This window comes from Micrasema longulum, unplaced genomic scaffold, assembly GCF_059751315.1.
Source record: "Micrasema longulum isolate JH-2025_06_02 unplaced genomic scaffold, ASM5975131v1 h1tg002928l, whole genome shotgun sequence".
In the NCBI taxonomy this organism is placed as follows: domain Eukaryota; kingdom Metazoa; phylum Arthropoda; class Insecta; order Trichoptera; family Brachycentridae; genus Micrasema; species Micrasema longulum.
Window position 1 is genome coordinate 100,238 of NW_028280046.1, and position 23,790 is coordinate 124,027.

The 23,790-nt window shown below is 31.1% G+C and overlaps 1 protein-coding gene across 2 annotated transcripts in view; it reads right to left on the minus strand.

Moving 5' to 3' along the window:
* LOC148271329 (glutamate receptor 1-like) overlaps positions 1-23,790 on the minus strand; it is a 119,401-nt gene that overhangs the window by 74,830 nt on the left and 20,781 nt on the right. For both annotated transcript variants that reach the window (XM_088241521.1, XM_088241522.1), the window contains exons 2-3: positions 10,200-10,307; positions 183-417 (exon numbers count right to left, since the gene is read on the minus strand). In XM_088241521.1, coding sequence (XP_088097647.1) covers positions 183-417; positions 10,200-10,307 — 343 coding nt within the window. The remainder of the gene's footprint in view (positions 1-182; positions 418-10,199; positions 10,308-23,790) is intronic.

Sequence of the window (23,790 nt, forward strand, 5' to 3'; positions counted from 1 at the left end):
GCGTTTTGATGTTACTGTGCATCGAGTCGAAAATTGGACTAAAGATAAAACTAGTGATCTCGTATAACAATGTTTAACTTGCTGCCAAAAGAGCTTCCTTTTTCCACCGATTATCCATTTGTTATGTAGCATTCCAAGAAATAAATTCAAAATATTTTTTAATACGTTAAAATAAAACATACATGTGATTCCCAACTTCTTGCCGATGAGGTCAGCCAAATCCTTGCAATATCCTTCGAATCGGTCGTTTCCTTCCAGGGTCTCTCCTTGCTCAGGGGTCTTCATCATGATGTATGGTTCCTCAATAATGGTTGTGACAATATACGTCCGGTTTTTCTCAATATCAATCCTCGGTCGCAGTCGGACATACTTGGCAGCAATGGGCGTGAACCCGTTTTCTTCAGACCACTCCGCAACCTAAAAAAACAAAAATTTTTAGAGTGACACCATACAAATAAACTTTTTTTGAAAGTAAATACGGACGGAAAGAAAAATAGCTAATAATGAACGTTCTGTAGTAATCAATTCTTCCATACGTTAATTTTTGTAAAGTTACTACATAAAAGATGCAAAATATTTATCGATTTGAGTGATATTCTACATGGCAGAATGGTGAATGTTGCAATGTGTGTACATGAGATTTTAAACCAGTTAATGACAAGTAATCACCTTAAATCGGCTAATGACAGTAATGACAAGTAATCACCAAACTTTTATTTGCATGACGGTCAATGGGGCACTGAATTTTTAAACTAAATATAACGTATCTCCATAATCGGTTAAAAGAAGGTAAATTTATCAGTCTTACGTTTCAGGAGCCAGTCCAAGGACAGTAAAATATTGCAGTATAAAATCAGCTTATAAATAAATATTCTATATCGACATCCCAGGAAACAAACCCGGGACTCCCAACAGGGTAGGTAAATGCGCTAACCAATTCACTACAACGCAAACTTTTCTCCACTCGATTTCTTCAGGATTTTCACCTGAGAGCAGCCATCGAGTCGAAAACATTCGTCCATGATTCTTGTTCAGTTTTATACACGTTAGAATATTTTTCATCAACCCAAACACGTAAAAAAAAACAAATAATACCTTTAAACTTTTACATAACCCGGTTTCAGGATTTGGTTTAATTGATTTAGCAAAGTTTTTTAGGCCTCGTCTTACGTCGTCATTCACTCTTTCCCATATAAAATGCCTAATAAATAATAAAAAATATAATTGAATCACACCTACATCAATAAAGGTATCAGCATTTTAAAAATAAAAATATTTTGTATTTTTATCTTTTATAATATAAATTATATTTTACACACGGAACTGTATTTTTCATCCACCAAGAAAAAGAAAAAAAGATAACTAAATTGAATGTCGCTTTCTCAAAATTAAACACCACAGTATGGATACTTTAATTTTGTAAGTTTTATGATTTTTATTTAATTTTAGCACATTAATTTCAAATATTGTTTTTAAAAAAGGAATTTTCTTTTTAAATCTTAAGCAACGCAAACTGAAAACAACATATTAACAAAAAAACAAAAGTTTATCAAATCTAGCCTTTTTTAGGTAAGGACTTCTAAAACGAATAAACAAGAAATAATTTTTTTTAGGAATTAATTATTATTTAAAAACATCAAAGTATTTCATGCTTTATTTTTATTGATTCCAGTTTTTTTTCCTTCATCGGGCAGTCTTTGTGTTTTAAATGTGTGGGAAGATATGCCCTAGTCCTTTCTTTTTGAGTATTTTTTAAACATGTAAAAAATTCAGTTTTCACGTTTTCTGCACTTGCGTCAGACGTCGTATCACAGCCAATTTTTTTTCGGCGTGTAATTTTATCGAACTCTGTTGTTTTGTTAAAATATTTGATGAAATTTCGTTTTCAAATTACGAACTCTGCTGTAAATGTTCATATGGTGAAAATATACTTATTCTTTAAGGTGGACGCTTAAAAAAAGATAATAAAATTATTCGTTATAAACAATGGTATGGTATCGCTGTCCTTGTTATATTTTGCACACAGCTTGAAACGAAGTAGAGTGTACTCAAAGGGGCACAGTGGGGTGCTTTTATTTGAGTACCCCACTTTGCCCCATACTGTTTCATAATTATTAAAATATTAATTTATTCTTCTATTGTTTCAGTCGATATAGTCTGAACATACAAAAAAAAAACTGACAAACATTCATGGACCATGGAGTCTGTGAAAAAATATAAAAAGTTCCAAAAAATAAATGAAATAGGAAGAATCTTCAGTTGATGAAGACGCTGAATGCATTTGCTGTGGCTACTTGTGGTCTCAGTCAAATGAGGGATGGATAAAATGTATGCATAGGTGTATATTAATTGGTTTTGTCGACAATGCAATAAAATGGCAGATGTATTTTCAGGTTCGATTGATCTTACCGCCGGTGTTCTACAAGGGGGGGTACTTTCTCCACTCTTATTTTCCCTTTTTATCAATCCAATAACAAAAACCCTCCACTGTTCGTATCATTAATACGCCAATGATTTGCAATTATAAATTCGTTTTAAGCCCGTTGACATTGTTGAAACACATAAAGTAATGTCACTTGCACTCAAGCATATCTCTTCATGGACAAAAAAACATGGACTTCTCATAAATCCCTCAAAAACCCAAATTGTACTAGTTGGTGGTAAAAAAATGTATTCAGAAGTGAATTTTTACACACTTCCACTTTTCAAAATAGAAAGTACTGAAATTCTTTTAATGACTTCAGTCAAAAACTTAGGTGTTATCATTTATAAACATTAAGGGTGGTACGATTAGGTTAAAGAAGTTAGTCGTAAATTATATAGCATTTTTCACTCACTTAAAAGATTACTAAATTTTTTGCCAATTAATATTAAGCAAGCATCAGTCCAAAGTTACTTCTTCCACTCCTTGATCATGCAGATGTACGATATCCAAATGCCAACTCTGAATTACTTGAAAAGTTGGAACTATTGCAGAATGTTTGTATACATTATATCTTTAATCTTCGCAAATTCAACCTAATAACCGAATATTGCACGCAAATACACTGACCTAGGCATAGAAGAAACATTCACATTCACTTCATCATAATATTTTCACTTCTTCACAATATTTCATCATTTTTTCACAATATTTTATCACTTTTTTTTTATTATTTACTTTATCACTTTTTCACAATATTCCCACTTCACCTGTTTATCTGAGAAAGCTCTTCCTACTTCTACCACAACACGGAAAATTCTTCGTTACTGTAACGAGAGAAACCTTTTAATACTTTTTCATCGCTCTAATTTTCTTACCTCTTCTTTCACAGTAGAAGCTGCTCGATTGTGGAATAATCTACCCACTAAGGTTAGAGACGCTCCTTCTTTATTTACAATTAAGTCAAGATTGAAATGTCACTATCTAAATATTACAGTTGTTCTTTTATCCTTCTTCTTTCTTTTCCATCCCCTCTCCTCTCTTCATAGTTAAGTGTTAATTTCTCAAACATATTTTTTTTCAATCAAACATGAATTTAATTAATCAATTGACCATCGTATTTGATTTTCGCCAACACTCTTTTGTCTAGTACCCCGGGGATCTGCCTCTATATGCGGGAAAAAGTAGGGCAAACTGCTATTAGAGCATATTTTTTAATTTATAAAAATATCAGCAACGTCCGAATAGTTATTGCTGAGTGCATTGAGTCGATTTAAATAGCAGTATACGAGTATACTGTTCGCGAATTGTTGCAACTAAACGGAGGTACTTGACGAGTCATTCGTCCAGGTAACATTCATAGGTGAAATGGTGAATGTTGCACAGTGTGTAAAATGGCCACATTAACCAGCCAACGACAGGTCATAAGCCCTGTAAATGCCTAGACTTCCATATTTCCTTATTTAAGGTATTCTCCATCCCTGTTGTTATTATTTGAAAGAAATAATCATTCATAACCGAGATAAACGTCAATACATATTCGATACCCCACTTTGCTACCCCTGCCATATTACGTAACATGTTATAATTTTAGTTACAAGGTCTAGTCCCGTTTTTTCTGTAACATTTGCAAAAATTCTGTAAAAACACGTGTTACCTCCATATGTCTAAATCCATATAAAAATAATGTGTGAAAGTTTGTCCTTTATAGACTCGATAACTACTGGACCAATTTACATGCGGTTTTCCGAAAAATGATCTAATTTACGTTAATTATGTTTGTAAATAATAATATCTTCAATATGTTCATTAACAAAAAAGTTAGGAGCAAATATCTGTTTTTCATCGAACTTCCAGAGTTGCATTTGACTCAAATGCATATTCCGAAAAATTCGGAGAATGTTGTTTTTTGTCAATTAAAAAAGTTTGGATTTTAACGTTTACAAATATCAGATATTTTCAATGGACACTAAATTGATTCATTTCCTTACATATCATATCACATATTAATAAAAAGTCTTTTTCATTTTATCCGGACAGTTTTTACATGCGACACGACATAGTCATTTTTCTTTTATTATTATTTATTTACGGACCTATACAGTTCATTCCAACAATGGTAAACACATTTTTTTTTCTAAATACACTTAATAAAATTAGAGGTAGGACAAAAAAATAAAAAAATAATGACTACCTCAGGACAATATCTAGTCTGTCTTAGTTTATTCTTTCCTTTTGGTTTCGAATTAAATATCAAGGTCACGTCAAAACCCGGCTGGTGGTTCAGAAATGACTATATTCACGTTGAGCATGCGTTGAGTGTGATAATTTTATATTCAGGGTAAATTGTGCTCTGAATTTTCTTTATTAATACGTATTCTTGTACTTTCTCCCTGGATTATAGCACTAGAGCAGTGATTTTAGCACAATTTTGTTTTAAACACGTCGAGGACGCTTACCCAATCACATAAGGAGATAAAACGAAAAACTAACCCTTGTTACAAATATATAAATAGCTAAAAAAAAAACAAAATAAACAACGTGTGTCCTTATTTTCGAAAAAACGTTTGTTCAACCAGCTAATAACAGGCAAGCCACCGTTCGGGCACGACAACATCTGTCGGGTTCACTAGTGTATTTATAAATTCACGATACTTAAGAAATGTTATTAGTATGTACATTAAATTATTTTTATGGATTATATCCTACATGTCTACAAAATAACGTGCTAATGTACCTAATCGGTTATTAAGTAAGCTATTGTATTTCTAAGATCAGAAAATAAACCCTTACAACTGAAGATAAGTATTTGACCCTTATATGCTCATTGTGTCAATAGCAGACGGGTTAGATGTCTTAGTATTGGTTTGTTACAGTCCCACTACATATTTATACATACAAAAAACGTTAAAATAATTTAAAATTTTTATTTTAAATCTAAAATTATGTGCACACTACAAAAATTATATTTTTCATTAATAAAATGTTTTTTTTTTTTTAATTAGTGTTGAGTTCACTTTTTATTTTCAAAAAAAATATTTGGGCTCTTATGCCCAGAGAGATATTTATTTTCAGATAACTGTGAAAAAAAAGTGCCCTACAATATCACAATGCTACAAAAACGCAAACCAATATGGTTGTTAAAGATTTTCACCATAAACTGCCTTAACAGAATAACGGAAACATTTATAATAATTCTGTCTATCTATCTTGTTTTTGTATTTAAAAAAAATATGGAATGCTTTATTTATAACCGCCGAGTCCGGTACCTCAACAGGGATGAAAAAATTTACGAAGAATGTGGAAGTCTTAGCGTTCACAAGATGCAAAATACCATTCAATCAAGTCTTTGTTTATTAATCCAGGACAACTACATGAAATGTTAAACGAAAATTGTTGCCACATATAAGCTATCCATATTTGATATTTTAAATATCATTTTCATTTATTATTTTTATGTTTGCCCACATCCTAGTGAAATTATACGTGACATTGATCTTATCGGGAAACGATCACAAGACATTATTTAAGATTTAAGAATGGGAGCAAAAATGAGTGGTATAACTGTTAACTGTCTTCTGTATGCGGATGATGCCGTGCTTCTTGCTAGCAGCAAAGAAAACTTGCAATTCTTTGTAACAAAAGTCTATGATGTATGCAAGAAAAGCGATTTGCTTATGAATGTTGATAAATCGAAAGTGATGGTTTTTGAAAGGGATAAAAAAATAACTAAATATGAGATCAGTGTGAACGGAGATATTCTGAATCAGGTAGAAGAAATTATGTATCTGGGAAGTACGTTTACTAGGGATGGAAAGACCGCGAAAGATATTGAAAGGAGGGTGAGTGCCGGGAACAGGGTGAACGGCGCACTGAAATCTACTTTGGCAAACAAATGATTATGGCAGGAGGCTAAACTAACAGTTCACAATAGAGTTCTAGTGCCAACTCTAATGTATGTATGAAATTGGAAAAATGATGATGAAAGTAGGTTGAATGCTGTTGAAATGCGATCCCTCAGGTGAATGTGTGGTAAACGAAGTATGATAGGTGCACAAATGTTGAGATCCGTGAAGTGTGTAAGGCTGAGACATTATTGACAGAATAAAAAAAGGGGTGCTGCGTTAGTCTGGACATGTTGAGCAAACAGACAGCAAAAGAACAGCTCAACGGATCTACTAAGCGAATGTTGATGGATGCAGAAAACGAGGAAGACCGAGAAAGACATGGCACGATCAAGTCCATCAAATACTTGAAGATGGATATGTCAAAAGTAGGAATAAATGGCGTGCGTGAATGAGAAAAAAGTATAAATGTAGAGGAAGCGAGGTCTGTATTCTAAGATAGAGTGATATGGCGTTATATCCTCTCTGCCTGCCCCTACGTTTGTTTATTTAATTTCATACAATATTTACAACGGAATAAAGACACATCTATAATTTTTCTAAAACAATAATATCTGTTGTATTGAAGAGGATTATTTCAAATAAAATTCGGATTTCGTATTGTGGCATGACAATATTTCTGACAACATTTTATAGCATAATTCCCCTCCAGCCCTCCAGGTTTGGAGAGGTTGTAGTCATGAGGGGTCAGCGCGAGATTTCTAACGATGTAGCGCTACCATATCAAAAATATTCTCCATCCCTGTCGTAATACATATATCAAGGTTAAGAACTCTTAGGGGTGGAATCCAGTCTTCATCTACTAATATTTAGTCATACCGAAAATACTGCTTAAGATAATCGGTTAACCGTTAACATTAATGGTCATCCGAAACCTATCCTACTAAAACAGCTATTCAACAATGACGTATAAGACACAATTCGTGGGTAATTGCCTTCCGTGACTTCATTATTAAACTGTCCTTCATATAATCAGAAGTAATCAGGTTGAAGTTAGTGGTAAACTTTATAGCAGTTTGCACTAACATAAAAGATTACAGATTTTTTGCCAATTAATGTTATAAGGAATAATGGTTAGGTTAATTAAGGTTAATGGAATAAGTCGATATTTTGTAATATTTTTATAAACATTAAAAAAAATGACACCTGCCAGCTAGTGTCATTTGTATAGTACAAAAAACACAGAAATAAATATGAGCTAAGAAAAAAAACATAAGATTTTAACTATTTCTTACATAAATGAAGCATTTGTATCGTGATTTGCTACATCGTATTTTTTTAATTTTACAGGAAACACAATACTTTTCAAGTACAATATGTATCTATTATAGAAATAAAGTTTCTATTTATTTTACATCATTGATTATAAATGTCAATTTTATTTGATTTGTAGGTACTTTATCGGCTTCTTGTACATAACTTAATGCTTTGTTTTTTGTTTTACTTTGTAATTTGTATATAATTCCCTTTGTCCCAGAATAAGTTTATCTTATGTAACTCATGGGAATATAGTATGCATGTATGTGTATTTATTTGTTTTTTCCCCGAAATAAAATTGCCGAACTTTTTTTGGTCCCCGGGGATTTTCGGCCTCATTTTTCCAAATGATCATATTTTTTCTCGAGAAAGAACTTAGTGAATATTTTTTTTTTGTGTGTGACATTTTTATATACCTACCTATTTTATTATGAAAATAAAATTCATAAATGACGCCGGACGAGGCTAAAGAGGGTAAGAATATTTAAAAATTATACAAAATATAAAAAATGAACATAAATACAACAAATAAAATACGAGCTATTGTAAAAGAATAGGGCAGTAAAAACATATACGTAAAGTATTGAATAGTAGCAATATTTCTAAAGCAATTCCTAGTTCTTCATTAAGTACAAATTTTTATACAGAATCAGGTGATCTCCTTAACCGGAAATTAAAGCGAATAAAAAAATATGGTTACGTTGTTATTGGCTATTGTGTTATATTTAGAATCAAATGCAGCTTCCATACTCAAAAATGCTAAGCCCGTACTAAGTAAAATAATAGATTAGATATAAAATAAGCAGTGAATATGCGTAAGTTAATAAACGTTTACAATAGTGAAAAATAATGTGAAAAATAATGTGAGAATATGTTCATATGTCAATTTTTGGTTGTAAAATTAGATTTTGTTATTATAGAAATAAATAAAATTAAAATAATAAGCCTTATATTCAGTTTTCAGTTTTCCTGAATCATTAGATGGTTTGTAAACTCGTGTAGCGAATCCAATACTTTTGTTAGCTTTCGCAGTAATCATATCATCATGTTGTTCATAAATAAGACGGCGGTTTCAAAAAGTATTCAGTGGAACCCTGGGGTTTCATGAAAGGATCACAATGGTTATGAGAGAAAAACATAAATTAATGTTTATTGAACCTCAAAGATCCATGAAATAATATTTTATAGAGAAGTTACATGACGTTGACTGGGTTTAAAATCCATTCGCAAATCAGTTCAAGCCATCAATATTAACGGTGACGGACTATAAAAAATTGATCAATATTGAAAATTCATTCTCAATAAAACAAAAATTTGAATAAAACTTTTGGATTAAAAAGAAAAAGACACGAAGTCATCGAGCACGCTATCATATTTCTGTTTTCATTTGTACCGACTTGAGGGCGATGTGAAACTGACTTTTCAGCTAACGCCTACACTAAAAGAAAGTTTACTAGACGGTATGCCGCTCCAGATCTCCGTGTTCAATAGTCGACCATTAAACCTAATTCAACCGTTATTTTCGGAAGAAATGTGAAAAAAAAATGTTCTTCAAATACGATGCGTGCAGCAAAGATTTCTCTTCAAGATGAACATTACAACAAGCAAACAATAAAGTATCATGGATCTTAAAAATTACATTTTCGTCGATTTTTTTCTTTATTGTCGAGATGGGGTTCCGCCAAAAAAGGTAGTCATATAATGATTCCATTGCCAAAGCAAATATAGAACCGGTGCTCTAAGATCACGGGAAAGATCGACCGCGGGCGGCTATTGGAGCATCACCAGGAGTAACAACGAAATTTATAGGTTTTTTTTCGGGTGAATGTATTTGACTGACATTTCATATTTGCTACCGCTATGTTTCTCAGTATAAATCTGACAAAAGATAAAAATCTTGAAGCTTACAGGCTATTTTAACATCAACACAAAGTATGTACATATTTGTAATTTTAAATTAGGCCCCCATCAACATATATGGCAATGTTAATTTGTGCGTTGTTTTTGGACTGAATAACTACTGGATCGATTAACTTGTGGTTTTCAGCGAAATGTACATCTTTGCCACGAGCGTGTTTAAACCCGTAGCTCATAAAATCTTCAATGTATTAAATACCTAAAAAGTAAGGATTGTAAATGTTTTTTTTTTGCATCACTAGGATTGCATTCGCCGGGAATGCATATACAAAAAAAATGGATGGATGTTATTTTTTGAGAAAAAATTATTCTGATACTGTCTAAAAAATAACATAATTCAGTTTTGAGATGTGGAAAACGTACATGTCTAATTTTGACGATTGATATCAAATTTTTGATTGTGTTCATTTTATGTATTTAGCGAGTACTATAATCTAGCATTAGCAAAGTATTTCCGAGCTCGGCTCGTTTAATATAAAAATACAATAAAAAAATAAGCCGTAAATGTAAGCCTCTGAAAACACTTGAAGTCACTTTTTTAGACTTACAACTTTCAACATTTACTGTTCGTTCCCGGTTATATAAATGATATTCTAAAACCCGAAGTAACAAATTTAATATTCACAATTGTCAGCCATATTTGTGTAAAACCTCGAAAATAACACTACCAAAATAAAATGTAAAAAAGTATTTATTACCTTCACCATAGCGCTGTTGACAGTCATTTCTACAACGTGCAGAGTGTAGTTCTGTCTTCTTCCCTCATCGTTGAACCTGACGTCACCAGTAAGTCCCTCGATCTCCACCTTTGGCATTATTCAATAATTATTACAGCGAAATTATCAATATAAAAGGTAAAACACATAAAATACATATTTGGACAAAAAACATGACATGAAATCGCACGAATATTAGAGTACATAATTACAATACATAAATAAATACTAGATGAGCACGCAGGATCAAAACGCTTTTAATCAAAGAACGACGGAGCGCGTGATTGTTAAATAACCCTATGTTAATGTGTTAGTGCCTGTCGGTAAACTAAAGTAAACATACAAATTTCGTTTGGGTAAGTAGACGCACTAGAATGATTTACATGAAAACTTATGATTACAGACACATAAACCAGGTTATTGAAGATTTGAATGGGCCATACATGTATCGAGAATGTTTAAAAATGTGTTGCGGAACTAACACATTTGCGAAATTGATAAAATAAGATGAAACTGATGATAATATGACAGTTAAAGCCTTTTTTGAATATCCTCACCGAGTATGTACTGGAATAAAACATATTATTTTTATTTATTAAATGAAAATTTTAAACTTTTTCTTGCGTGGTTTTCACAAAAGGCCTTTACTCAGTCCTAAGATAGTTCTAAATTATTGTTGAAATTTAGACAATCTTGTTTTTTCGTAGGTACCCCTTTTCTATCATTTGGTTAAATTTCTTTTTCGTCTTATATGCACAGCCTTTTTTCTACAAGAAAGACTGATTGTATTATTTTCTCTAATGGTATGGCTGTGTTTCTGTCGAATAAATGGGTGAGCATAATTAAATGAAGAGTGAAACAATAATCATAAATATAAAGGTTAACAGCAATATTCTTCCCTATGAACATATTTTCATTTTTGTGATGGTAAAACATGTCAAAAAACATAAACACTGTTTATTCCATTTTACAACTCAAAATATCTTCCCCTTCTTTTTTCCTTAATGTTATGTTTCTAAATAAATATTGTAATCTTGACATATGTAATAACTGCGAAAACATGAAGTCTGAAAGGTGCATAAAAACCTAAGAGTAATCATTGACTGTCAACTTAAATTGACTAATCATCTTGAAGTAATTGTTAATAAACTAAGATATTTGACCTATGTGTTCAAAAGACTAAGTATTTACGCCCAGCTAATAACGATTAAAATGGTATATTATGCACTTGTTTAGTCATTGCTTTCCTATGGAATAATTGGATGTGGGGGAACTTACAACAATCATATTAAACCATTAGAAACTGTTCTAAAATGTATATTAAAAATAATGCTTCACAAAATCGCACTTTTTCCGCTGTTCCAAGAAGCTAAACTTTTAAATAATATCCATAATCCTGAATTTGAAAAAAAAATAAAAAATCTACTTCATCTCTGTAGGGATATAAATAAAAATATATACCTACTCCCCCCTTGGGAGAAAATCCAGATTTGTGTGTGTACAAGTACACGTACCAAAAATAATGTTGTGTAATAAGATTTGGTCAAATATAAGTAAAAATAAATTGCAGAGTCATCTGCAGGCGATTACTAGTACTTAATTTAACTCAGAAGAGTCTTAACTACATAAAATAAAGTAATCTGCTAATTAAAATACTTAACTTCAATATCAATACATAGATGGCGCTCCAACTCGCTTGTGGATGGTTTCTCGATTCGTAACATATGTACAAAAATCAAAAATGTTACCTGTGTGGATATTCGCTAATAAGCGGAATGGGAATTGTTGTAGTACCTACTTAAAGTGGCCACTTAACCAAGCCAATGACAGGTCATAAGCCCTGTAAACGCTCGAATATCCATAATCCTGAATTTGGAAAAAAAAAATCTACTTCATCTCTGTAGGGATATAAATAAAAACATAAACAAGTACTTAGGTACCTACTTAGATTCAATATTTAAAAATGAATTATTTTAAGTTTTGGAATTCAACTATAAACTAGAACCTTGGTAGGTACTTACTTACCAATAAAAAGTAAAACCATCTTTTATAAGTTTGTCCGGGCGGTTTTTACACGTTTTCTTTACACGGTGTATCTATGTGTATTATTAGGTCAATAGTTTTATTTAAAAACACCGAACTTATTTCTATGGTTATACAAAAGCGTTATGAAGTAAAGTTTTGTAAGCATACTTAATAATGTTTGATCTTAAGAAAAAACGCGGTCTAACTTTTCTTCATGCAAACGTATCCCAGTATTTTCTCTCTGGATTATAGCACTAGGGCAGTGATTTTTTTTCTCACTCTAGATATTTACCGTTGGCGTGTTGTGATTGTTTTGTTTTTTCAAAAATCGTTTATTTTGGGAACTAGACCACCGTAAACCCGTAAAAGAGCAGTTTTATCTTCTGTCTTCGAGCCCACGGCATTCAAACCATTTTTGAAAAACGCAAAATGTACCCATACAGAAAATTGTATTCTGATACTCACTAAAATAACAAAATCGGTTCAGTTTTGAGGTGCGGAAAACGGGACAACGAATTTTCGATTTTGTCAATTCTAACAAAAAATCTAAAATGCAATTGTCCTTTTCGCACAGTATCGGGGAAGCATCTGTAAGACAGTGACAGAAAACAATGTTCGAATACCTATTTATCAATATTCTCTCTCCTCATAATTTATTTAAACCAAAACAAAACATTAATAACTCATATGCACATTTTTTATTTGAACTAAATAAAATAATTGAAATCAAACTATCGATTGTGTTCATTCAATATATATATGTATACGAGTATGTACTCAAATCTAGCAATAGCAAACCATTGCCGGGTTCAGCTCGTCAATAAAGTTCTCCTAAAAATATGATGTTCTAAGTCATTTGTAAGATTAGGATATTAATACCATCTATTTTTTTTTAGTAAGTTTTATTCATTTTAACAAATAAGTAACATACAAAATTGTATTTTTGCTCCCGCAAAGCCGAAGGTTTCTGCGGGTTACATTACATTTAAAAAAAATAAATTATAAGTAAGTACAAGAATAAAATATATTTATACACTTAAGTTTCACTTGCTGTTTAATAATTTTTTGACTATTTTTTTAAATGAAATTAGGTTTTTTTCTTCACGATTTTCAGCTGGTATTAAATTGTACAGTTTTGGTACTACACTTCACATTGTTCTGTCGGGTCATGATCTGGTGGTTTATTTTGGATTTAAAATTGCAATCGAGGAAATGATCTGTCATTATCTTATACTGACACTGTTTGTTAATTGGCAAAACGTTAACAAAATCAAATAATATTTTATTGTTGTCTTTTGCCTCATTCTTTATTTTTACAGGTATGATAACTTTTAAAATTTGTACCTGTAAGTTCAAGACTCTATCCGTATAAGATTTAAATTTTAATCCCCATATTCTTAATCCATATTGAATAATTGGGTCAACTAGCCCCAAGTAAACTAGTCTCAGCACTGAGTATGGTATGTATGGTTTTAAATGGTACATGTTAAGTAGGCAAACTCTTAGCTTATTGCAAACTGTTTTTATCTGTTCTTTCCAATTAAAAGTGGAATCTATAATAATACCTAAATACTTATATTTTGATACGTGATCTATTTTTGTGCATTTGCAGTCTTGTAGATTGATATGCAAGCATTCGTGAGTGTGTGCATACTCGTATATTAACAAATCTTCTTTTGGTCTATTATATGGGGACGTAATGTGTAACGCTTTCGTTTTTTTTATATTTATTTTTATATACCTACGGTGAAATAATTTATTTGTTGTTTGTCTCGGAAAAAAATATGTACCTTAGTTAATTAGATGTTGTACAGAAAACATGATAGAAGAAATAGTAACATTTAAATCAAAGAAAATAACATGATGCAATTTGCATATAAAAGAACTGCATTTTTTACCCATCGCAATAATACGGATAATTTATGAATATTTTCCGATTAAATAAAACCTTTCGTGAATTGATAAAAACATATTAAATTTTTTTACCGAGGATGAATCACATTTAGTCCGGAAAAGGCCTACAAATTTACTATCCGTCTTGAACAGGAAAATCAGCACGACATTATTTGAGGTTGATTGGAGTTCATTAATAGTTTTCGGATTGGGAATGAACTTTGTCGATTTAGAAATCCATTGGTCAATCACGTAGTAACAAGTATCAAAAATAACTTCACAGTTCAGTTAGTAATATTATGCTTTGTGATAAATTAACCCTCACGAATAATTTGGAAATCCAATAATCTACCTTATTTAAATAATATGAATATAATGAACTTATATTAATGAACTTCGGATAAATAGCGTGAAACGAAAATTCCAATAGTATAACGTAAATAAAATAAATTTAAATGAAATAATTACGATTTCTTTGTTCCTTTGAACGTTTTTCATTTTAGTGAAGGTTGAGCTACAGATTTCCAGGTTACATGTTATTGGTTTATATGTATACTTGGCAATAATTATGATGCTTTAAAATATAATCACAGAATATGATGTTAAAATTTACAGTCATAAACATTTGTAAAAAATGATGAACGAGCGAAGAAAAAAAACTTGAAATGACTAAAAAGTAATTATAAATCTTTTAAATAATGTTGTATATTTCAAATATTTGACATTGAATAAGGAATGACAGAGTTTATTTTCAGTACTGATTTATTTTATTAACTGTTTGGTTAAATTTTACAACAGAGATGAAGAACATTTAAGAGAAGGTAATATAGAAGTCTAGGCATCTACAGGGCTTATGACCTGTCAATGGCTGGCTTAAGTTAAACATCAACAGATGAAAGAATTGAAAATATTCATAAATTATCCGTATATTGCAACAGAGATGAAGAACATTTAAGAGAAGGTAATATGGAAGTCTAGGCATCTACAGGGCTTATGACCTGTCAATGGCTGGTTTAAGTGGCCACTTTACACACTGTGTAACATTCACCATTCTGCCTATATTTGAACATCTATATTCCTTCAATTCTTTCATCTGTTGATGTTTAACTTAAACCATATTGACAGGTCATAAGCCCTGTAGATGCCTAGACTTTTATATTACCTTCTCTTAAATGTTCTTCATCTCTGTTGTAAAATGTTAATATAAACAGCTCCCCAGGGAGTTGAATCCAGTCCTTGTCTACAAAAATTAGGATAAACTCAAAATATTGTTGATAAATTACCTGGTCCATGAAGAAGTATAGAAATTGAAAAAATAATATTTTCAGGCGTTGCCTAGTATGTAGGTGAAATAATTCAATTAGATGAATCTCACCCGCATAAATAAAAATTTCAGCTCTTTAACTTCACAAAAATCAACAGATGAAAGAATTGAAGGAATATAGATGTTTAAATATAGGCAGAATGGTGAATGTTACACAGTGTGTAAAATAGCCATTTAAACCAGCCATTGACAGGTCATAAGCCCTGTAGATGCCTAGACTTCTATATTACCTTCTCTTAAATGTTCTTCATCTCTGTTGTAAAATGTTAATATAAACAGCTCTCCAGGGAGTTGAATCCAGTCCTTGTCTACAAAAATTTGGACAAACTCAAAATATTGTTAACTGTTTGGCTTAACTATTTTTAGGACATTAATAATATCTCACAAAAATATATTACATTTCAATAAATTAATTTCAAATTTGGCTAAATACGGAGAGATAGACTTATAATGATAGCATGTACAAATAAATATTTTAATGACGCACGTATGTCAAGATGATCTGTAATTTTAATTATAAAAAAGAAGCATTTGAACATTTTCAAATATTTGAATTGGAACTCTTAAATTAAAGACGTTTTTATTAGAAAGAAAACGCAAACAAAAAGCGCTTTTAATGAGTGTCGGAAGATAATTAATCTGAAAAAAAGTAGAATATTTTTATTGCCTTCTTATTTGATTTTAAACTGGGGGTTTTATCAAAATGTCTATTAACAAGACTGGCTATGAATCTTAAATAAACGTCAAGCTCAAGAGACCAATTAAAGCAACCAGTAAAATAGGTATTACACAAATTGGTACCCACCGAGAAAAAGCGTGTATTTAAAACTCTTAAGAGGGGATGATTTAACAGCGAAAACGATTTTTAATTTGTTTAAACAACCGGCTCATAGAAAATATTCATTAAAAAATGTATGCATGTGTTTTGCATATTACTGGATAACAATAAAAATTAAGCAGTGGCCTTAAAAACGTTTTGATTTGATTGGCATTTTTAAATGTTAGATGTCTTACGGGTAGATAAATAATTTAACGCCTTTTTTTGCACCACAGGCTAGTATGTCCAATTTCAGTGGTGAATTACAATACAGAACACCCAGTCTTGAGTAAAATCGCATTTACTTTTTGTGTTCTCACCGCGAATCTAACCTGAAACCTTCCCTGCGTGAGTCAAGAGTCTTAACTACTAAACCACGGAGGCCGCCACTTTTAATATAGATATGAGGTTTCGACGAGAAACAAAGGTACTTTTACATGATGATTGTGTGTTTGTAAATATTTATCTTTGAAAACTTATTTTTTAATTCACGTTAGTATTGAAATACAAAATTTTAAGTAATAACTTCTTTATTCATAAAAAAAATACAAGATACATAAGCAATATTACTTCTTAATTCTTGTGTGTCTGTGACAAAAACGAGACTACATGGTGTTATAAAAATGCGGAAGTTACATTTAATATAAGGTGAGGTATAATATAAGGGTGGAGGGTAGTGGATGCTTACTCACCCACTATACTACCCTAAAAACTGCCGGTATGATAACTCACTTCATCAGGGGTGGGATTTGTCTTGGGTTGTAGATCAAAAATTGTCTCACAAGTGCATACCAGGGGATATACATATAAATGCAACGAAATAAAAATAGTTATAATAAGAACGAAGAGATTTGGCAGATACGAGCAGCTTAATTACGGAAGTACATCCTAAACTAAACTGTTCTAAAAAACTCTAAAGGCCAGTTTACAAGACGAACAAATCATGCATATGACTAAAGAGGTCGCCTTGATCTGGTCTTCAATCACTAGACTGATAAGGATCTGCGACACGCGGCACTTGTCCATTATTCCATCCACATGGAGCGTCAGCAATAGGAAGAAAGGGAACGTCCACAGACACGACGCGCCCTGCCATAACACGTACACCGGCGGATGAAAGATGCAGGTGAAAACGCATCTAGGAGTTGAATTGCACAGGACCCGCAGACATCAACTCTGCCTCTGACTCTGACTCTGACTCTGCCTACCCCTCTGGGGAAATGGCGTGATGGTTAGTTAGTTAGTTAGTTACATAGTTATTACTTTCATATTTAAATTTCTTCATAAAATTTTGTTTATTGAGTTTGAAGTTGCTAATTTTATCGGACAAACTGAGACATTCACATGGTGTTACTCATTGCCCAAGAAGTGTATGGGTGCTGGCTCCTGAAGAATTATATGAAGTCAGGCTATAGGACAGGTGTGATTAAGACATTTGGTAATGTATCCAAAATAAAACAAGTTTATTGGATTATAATTCTACTTTATTTTTTATAAAATATACAAAGGGTATATTGTGACGCGTTTCGTCTTGTTAGGACATTTTTAAACAAAACAATGATTAAGACAGTCAATGTTTTTAGAAAGTTGAAAAGAGAGATATGAGAGAAATACGTTTGTAAAATTTGTAAGTCACTAGTTCGTGTAGTCAAGGACTTCGTAACTGGTGACAGTAATATGAGATGTTGTTTGTGGCAAAATCTGAATGTATAACGAAAAGTTATTAAATAAGCACTTGTTCTAATTTGAACGGATTTAAGTTTTACTTAAGTGATTCATATAGTAAGTTAATTTAAAAACACAGGGAGGTTGAAGATAATAAAAATTAGTTACAAATAATTTCGTAACAATGGGAAACATGAATTGATATTTCTCTGAAATTTATTTAAATGATGATGCTGTATTTTTTTGCAATTTTTAAATGAAATAAGGTATGTTAAACATACCACATAAGGTATGTTAAATGTGTATTAACATGATGGATTTTTTTATAAAAAAATATTTTTTTTGCTATGCGAAGAATAATTATACGAATGAAAGTGACGCCAATACCACATTAAATCTGTTTTAGTGTATAAAAAAGAGTATGATAATAGAACGTATAACAACGAAGTCAGAGATGCTTTTCTGTGGCCGGTGTTTGTTTAAAAGAGACAAAAACATATGAGAAAATTCGTGCAATCAGTCGGTGATTAGTAGTGCAAGTAGGAGTGCAAGTTAATTAAATGACCTGAGTATAAACACATTTTTTATTTATTTCGCAACAAGCCAAAATTAAAAATTAATTATTTAACAGTACATCTTTTTTTTTTCAAATGTCTAAACTTCAGCATATTCTGCCTTTTACTTGAAGTTGCATGATGTAACATCACCGCATGTATAGAAATTTCTAAGCACACCTCTGTAAGAGTTTATATTTCACACCTTGAGCATTAAAACAAAATTAATTTATAAAAGTGACAAACTTTTTGTCTAAAGATGTGACATTTTATTGAAATAAATTCTCAATATTTAACAACAGAGGTGACATAATGTGTTTGAGAAAATTTGATTCCATTCCGTATGCAAATATTTCTCCGGTTCATTGTAGCTTGGTGCACTTTAAAATGCATCTACAGTTTGTATGTTTCCATGTTTGTTGAAAAATCGTATGCACTTTTCCGGGTAAACTATTCCTGCATACAAAATACAGAAGAAAAACACACACATTTTTGCTATTTTGGTTTGATATATTTTTAGCTAGGGCGAGAATTGTCTACGGGAAAAGATATTTTCTCGATTGAGCATATACTTACAACACGTCGTTGCATCTTTAATAAACATCCAGGACCATATTTTATTAGCAAAAGGCTCGATTGATTCATCATAATATTATTCATTAAATGAAAAAAATACAAAATAAAAATCGCAAATAATCTTAAGCAAAGCTAAACGCGTGAATTACAATTGGTTGAATTATAAGTTAATATGCCCCTAAAAATAATTTTTAAAAACTTTAAAAAAAAAGGTTGAAATATTTTTTGTATATTATCGTACTTTCTCTAATGTATAAAAATGCTCGTATTTAAAGAGGAAAATTTCTAATTTATTACAAAACATATAAGATACGTTGTTATTAAGTTAAATCTATAAAAAAACCCTATCTTAGATATGGTGACTTCTAAAAATAATTTAAAGATTTTTTTTACATCTCCATTTCAGGAATAATTTTCCATTTCCTTAATACAAACATTAAAAATGTATTTTCGAATAAGTAAATGAATTTATAAAAAAACTTATAACATTAGAAGACACTGATTTAAGTCTACTAACACTTACAAAAACAAAAATTTCGGGACAATCGTTTCGTCTTGTTAGGGCATTTTCAAACGAATGTGAAGATTAGATGGATTGAATGTCCTTATAAAGTTGTATAATTTTGATTAAATTTTGGGTTTTTTTTTTTTTTAATAAAATAAAGTGTTTAGTACACTCAATTCAGTGTTTGATTTCTAATATTATAAGTTTACATATGGAGCTCTACAAAATAAACACCAAATCAAAAAACAAGTATTTGAATTATTACTGTTTTTTTTTGTACAAGTCTGAGAATAGACAATAATGATTTCAAAGATGATGTAACTTTTTACTTATAATTAATGTCATATTTTATTTATATTAATTTTTATAAAAACAAAATTAAGTTTAACCATAACCTTTTTTTACTAAGAGCAAAGAAAATTGGAAAATAGTCTGAATAATAAAAAAATCAAAAAGCTTCACAATTATTATCATCATAATCATTTATTTGCGTATATACAGAAGTGCATGGGTCACTGGATTGGCATTCTAATTGAGCGTATCTTGATTATTTGATGAACGGAGGCAACTATGTAAATCCACGGCACAATGAAATATTAAAGTGAGTCGCCCTTTTAAGTATTTCAAGTCAACCATGACGGCAATCGAACCAAGGACTTTAGGCATTGTAGACAAACGCACTAACCAGTACAGTATGAGGCGGACAAATTTTTATCTTGTAAACATATGTGGGATATTTATCTGAATGTAGTCATTGAGATCAACACAATCTTTACGGTTATGGTTTTATTTTACAAATAGAACTGGATGTAGGTGACATAATTCAATTGGATGAATCTCACCCACACAAATAAAAGTTTCAGTTCCTTAACTTCCCAAACATCAACAGATGTAAGAATTAAAGAAAAATAGATGTTATAATATGGGCAGAATGGTGAATGTGACACAGTGTGTAAAGTGGCTATGTAAACCGCACAGAGACATGCATATTTTATAGGCCCAAAAATGTAAAATGTAAATGTGTGTCCTTTTTTAATATAAAAAAAAAATACCATATTATCTTTTACAGAATATTTTATTTTTTCTTTCTTATGTTATACAAAATTATTATAACTGTCCATTTTTTACTTTAGGAGAAAAAATTCTTTAACATTTTCTTGTATACCTACGAATAGGCCATGCCTTTGTGGGATTTTTTCGTTTACTATTTTTCTATTAATATGTACTTCATTGATATGTAATTATGCTTTTTTTTTAATCCTCTGTTTTATTATCATGTTTATCGTAAAAAAACAAAAAAAAATAATACAGGTCATAAGTCCTGTAGATGCCTAGACTTCTGTATTACCTTCTCTTAAATGTTCTTCATCTTTGTTGTAATATGTTGAAATAGAACTGTATCATACATTCCATCTGAACATAGGAAATATAAAAAAACAATGATAAAACTTCTAAAAAGTAAAGTAGAATTTAAGCAGGATAAAAAAGAGTATACGATAAATACGAACTCACAAAATACTCTTTACAAAATCCTCTATCAGCGTTTTTCGTTTTTTCTTCAATAAATGTACTGAGTACGGAAAAGTAATTTGCAAACATTTTGAAATTGCTGATGTATATTTTTACACAAATATTTTTTCAAGTATATTATCTTTAACAGGCCTATCAATCATCTTCATGTAAGGTCATAGTTTTGAAAATATAAGGAAGGGTTGATGTTAAGTACTGAAGAGAATAGCGTATGAGAATACTCGAATAGGACAGGGCTTACACAAAAAAACATTTGAGGACTGAAATATGTTGCGAGAAACTTAGGAACATACCTACAAAACAGCACATCTTACAAAATTAAAAAACATCGTTTGATTTATATTGTTTTCTTTAAAATTGTAAAAGGCATTTTAAATTCAAATGATAAAAGCAATTTTATAAAATTTGAGATTTAATATGATAAATTTAAACAGATAAAAATCCGGAAAAAATCAAGTTCCCCTCGTGCAGTTTTTGTCGTGTTCGCCAACCATTTTTGAAATCCTGGATTTGATTCCTGGCATGTGAGTGGATGATTAATTTCAATTTTAAAGGTTTTGCTGCAATACGTCATTGATCCTGGGTTGGAACCTGAAGCGTTAGACTGATCACCTCACCACCATGGAACATATGATTTAACAATGATGCATGTGGTTTACCAATGCAGTGACGTTTGCTCCACTAAGTGCGAAAAGGAGTATGATGATGACATTTTTTGAAATAAGAAAATTAACTATTTCAATTCTTTAAAAAATTTCAATGCTTTAAGGACAGTTTTAAATGCTTTAAAAATACGGCGTTCAGCCCTGCTGTATCTCAAGTAGCATCTTAAAAGTGACCATAAGATCGCCATAGTTTTTTGTTATATTTTCCTTGATGGCTTGCGAATTCCAATATTCTAGGGTTGTGTCAACGTCTTGGTTATATGATACACCGCCCCTTGTCACAAACACTCCCCACATCTAACTAGAAACGATCCTAAGTAAATATGCATGACGTACACGCCTTTATGCTAACGGTATTTTACTAGGAATATTTTAATGTAATATCTTTATTTTATTTATTTAAATTCTTGTACAAAATCTTCTTGTACATTGCCAAATTTACTGTCAGGTGGTAACTTCTTCCAATCAATTAATAAAACAAAATATGTTATTAATATAATTTAGCGTGCTGTTGAGTGCCGGCGTTGATTTCGGTTCTTTTGGCATGACGTAGTGAATGACGTTAAATATTTATAGTAGAATTAATTAATATATTACGGCTAGATTCAGTCAGCACTGTCAGCACCAATTAAATTGTATTATTTTTTTGCTAAAGTCAATAAAGTTAATAATAAAATCCAAATAAATAAAATAGTTATACATGCTTATTTCCATACAACAAAACTTTCGAGTTAGTCAGAATTCCATGTAATCACTCATTACACGGAACAGTTTCACTACAATTCCAAACTTTATGAGTTGTAGAATAAGAAGGAATTGTGAATGGAAATTAAGAGGCTGCTTTGAGAGAACGAAGAAGTAAACCATGAATTCATAAGCATTGAAAATTTTCATGGAAATAAATAGGAGTATGAAGTATAGTGAACAGAATTGAGAGAGTGTGATAGTCTCACCACTGTCTAATTTTGATCCATTTTAGTTATCCACAATCAAAAAAAGCCTAATCAGAATTTAATCTTAGATCTCATTTTTTACAATTATTATTTTACGCTTTTTTGTTTAAGGCTGTATGATATTCAAAACAAATAAATAAATAAACTTATTATAGGATTCAATATTGAATACCACATCAATCACAAACTTTATTATGTTTTAAACAACTAGATAAGCTTTGTCAGAATAGAAAAAGATTTTCATTAAACCTACGTCAATATTTAATACAGGACTGATTGAATTAATCCCAGGTGTTAAAGTTTTCAACGAATAAGTAATCAATACAATATTATTGAATTGACTTATTTTGGTTAACTTTCAGTGGAGACATTAAAAGTGCGGTGAAATGTCATACTATGATCAATGATACAAAGCTTTGAGTTAATCATGTTTGAATTTGATACCAGCTTAATAACTACTTCATGCAAGACATAAAAGAATTGAAATGTAAAACAAATTTTTAGATAAGAAAATTTTTGAGCAATATAATAAAATGTTGTATGCAGTTACTTAGAATTGAATTATGACCCACAAAAAGTTTGTCTTTATATAAAAAATGCACATTTATTATCGACATGTTTAAAAGTTTTTACTATTTTTACCAGAATGCTTTTTCAATATAAATCAAAACATGTAAATTGACAGCAAAGTAAGAATATACAAGATATTTGTTAGACCCAAATTGACATACTCCGTAAAAACACGAACGGACACCACGAGAACGAAGAACCTGCTGAGAACATCAGGGATGAGGGTCTTCAGATCAATTACCGGAAAAAATGCGCGACTGGGTCAGAAATGACTTTATACGGGAAACGTGCAAAATCGAAGATCAAGTGCACTGAAGTAAATCCCGTAAAAGATTCTGGAGAGACCACATAAAAAGAATGAGCAGCGATAGACTGGTGTCCATAGCAGCCGAAGAATTGCCTTCCGGACGGCGCCCACCTGAAAGACTCCCTAATCAGTGGAAGGATAGTTGGGCCTCATCACAGAAGACTGAGTAGTCTAAGTAGAACATATCGT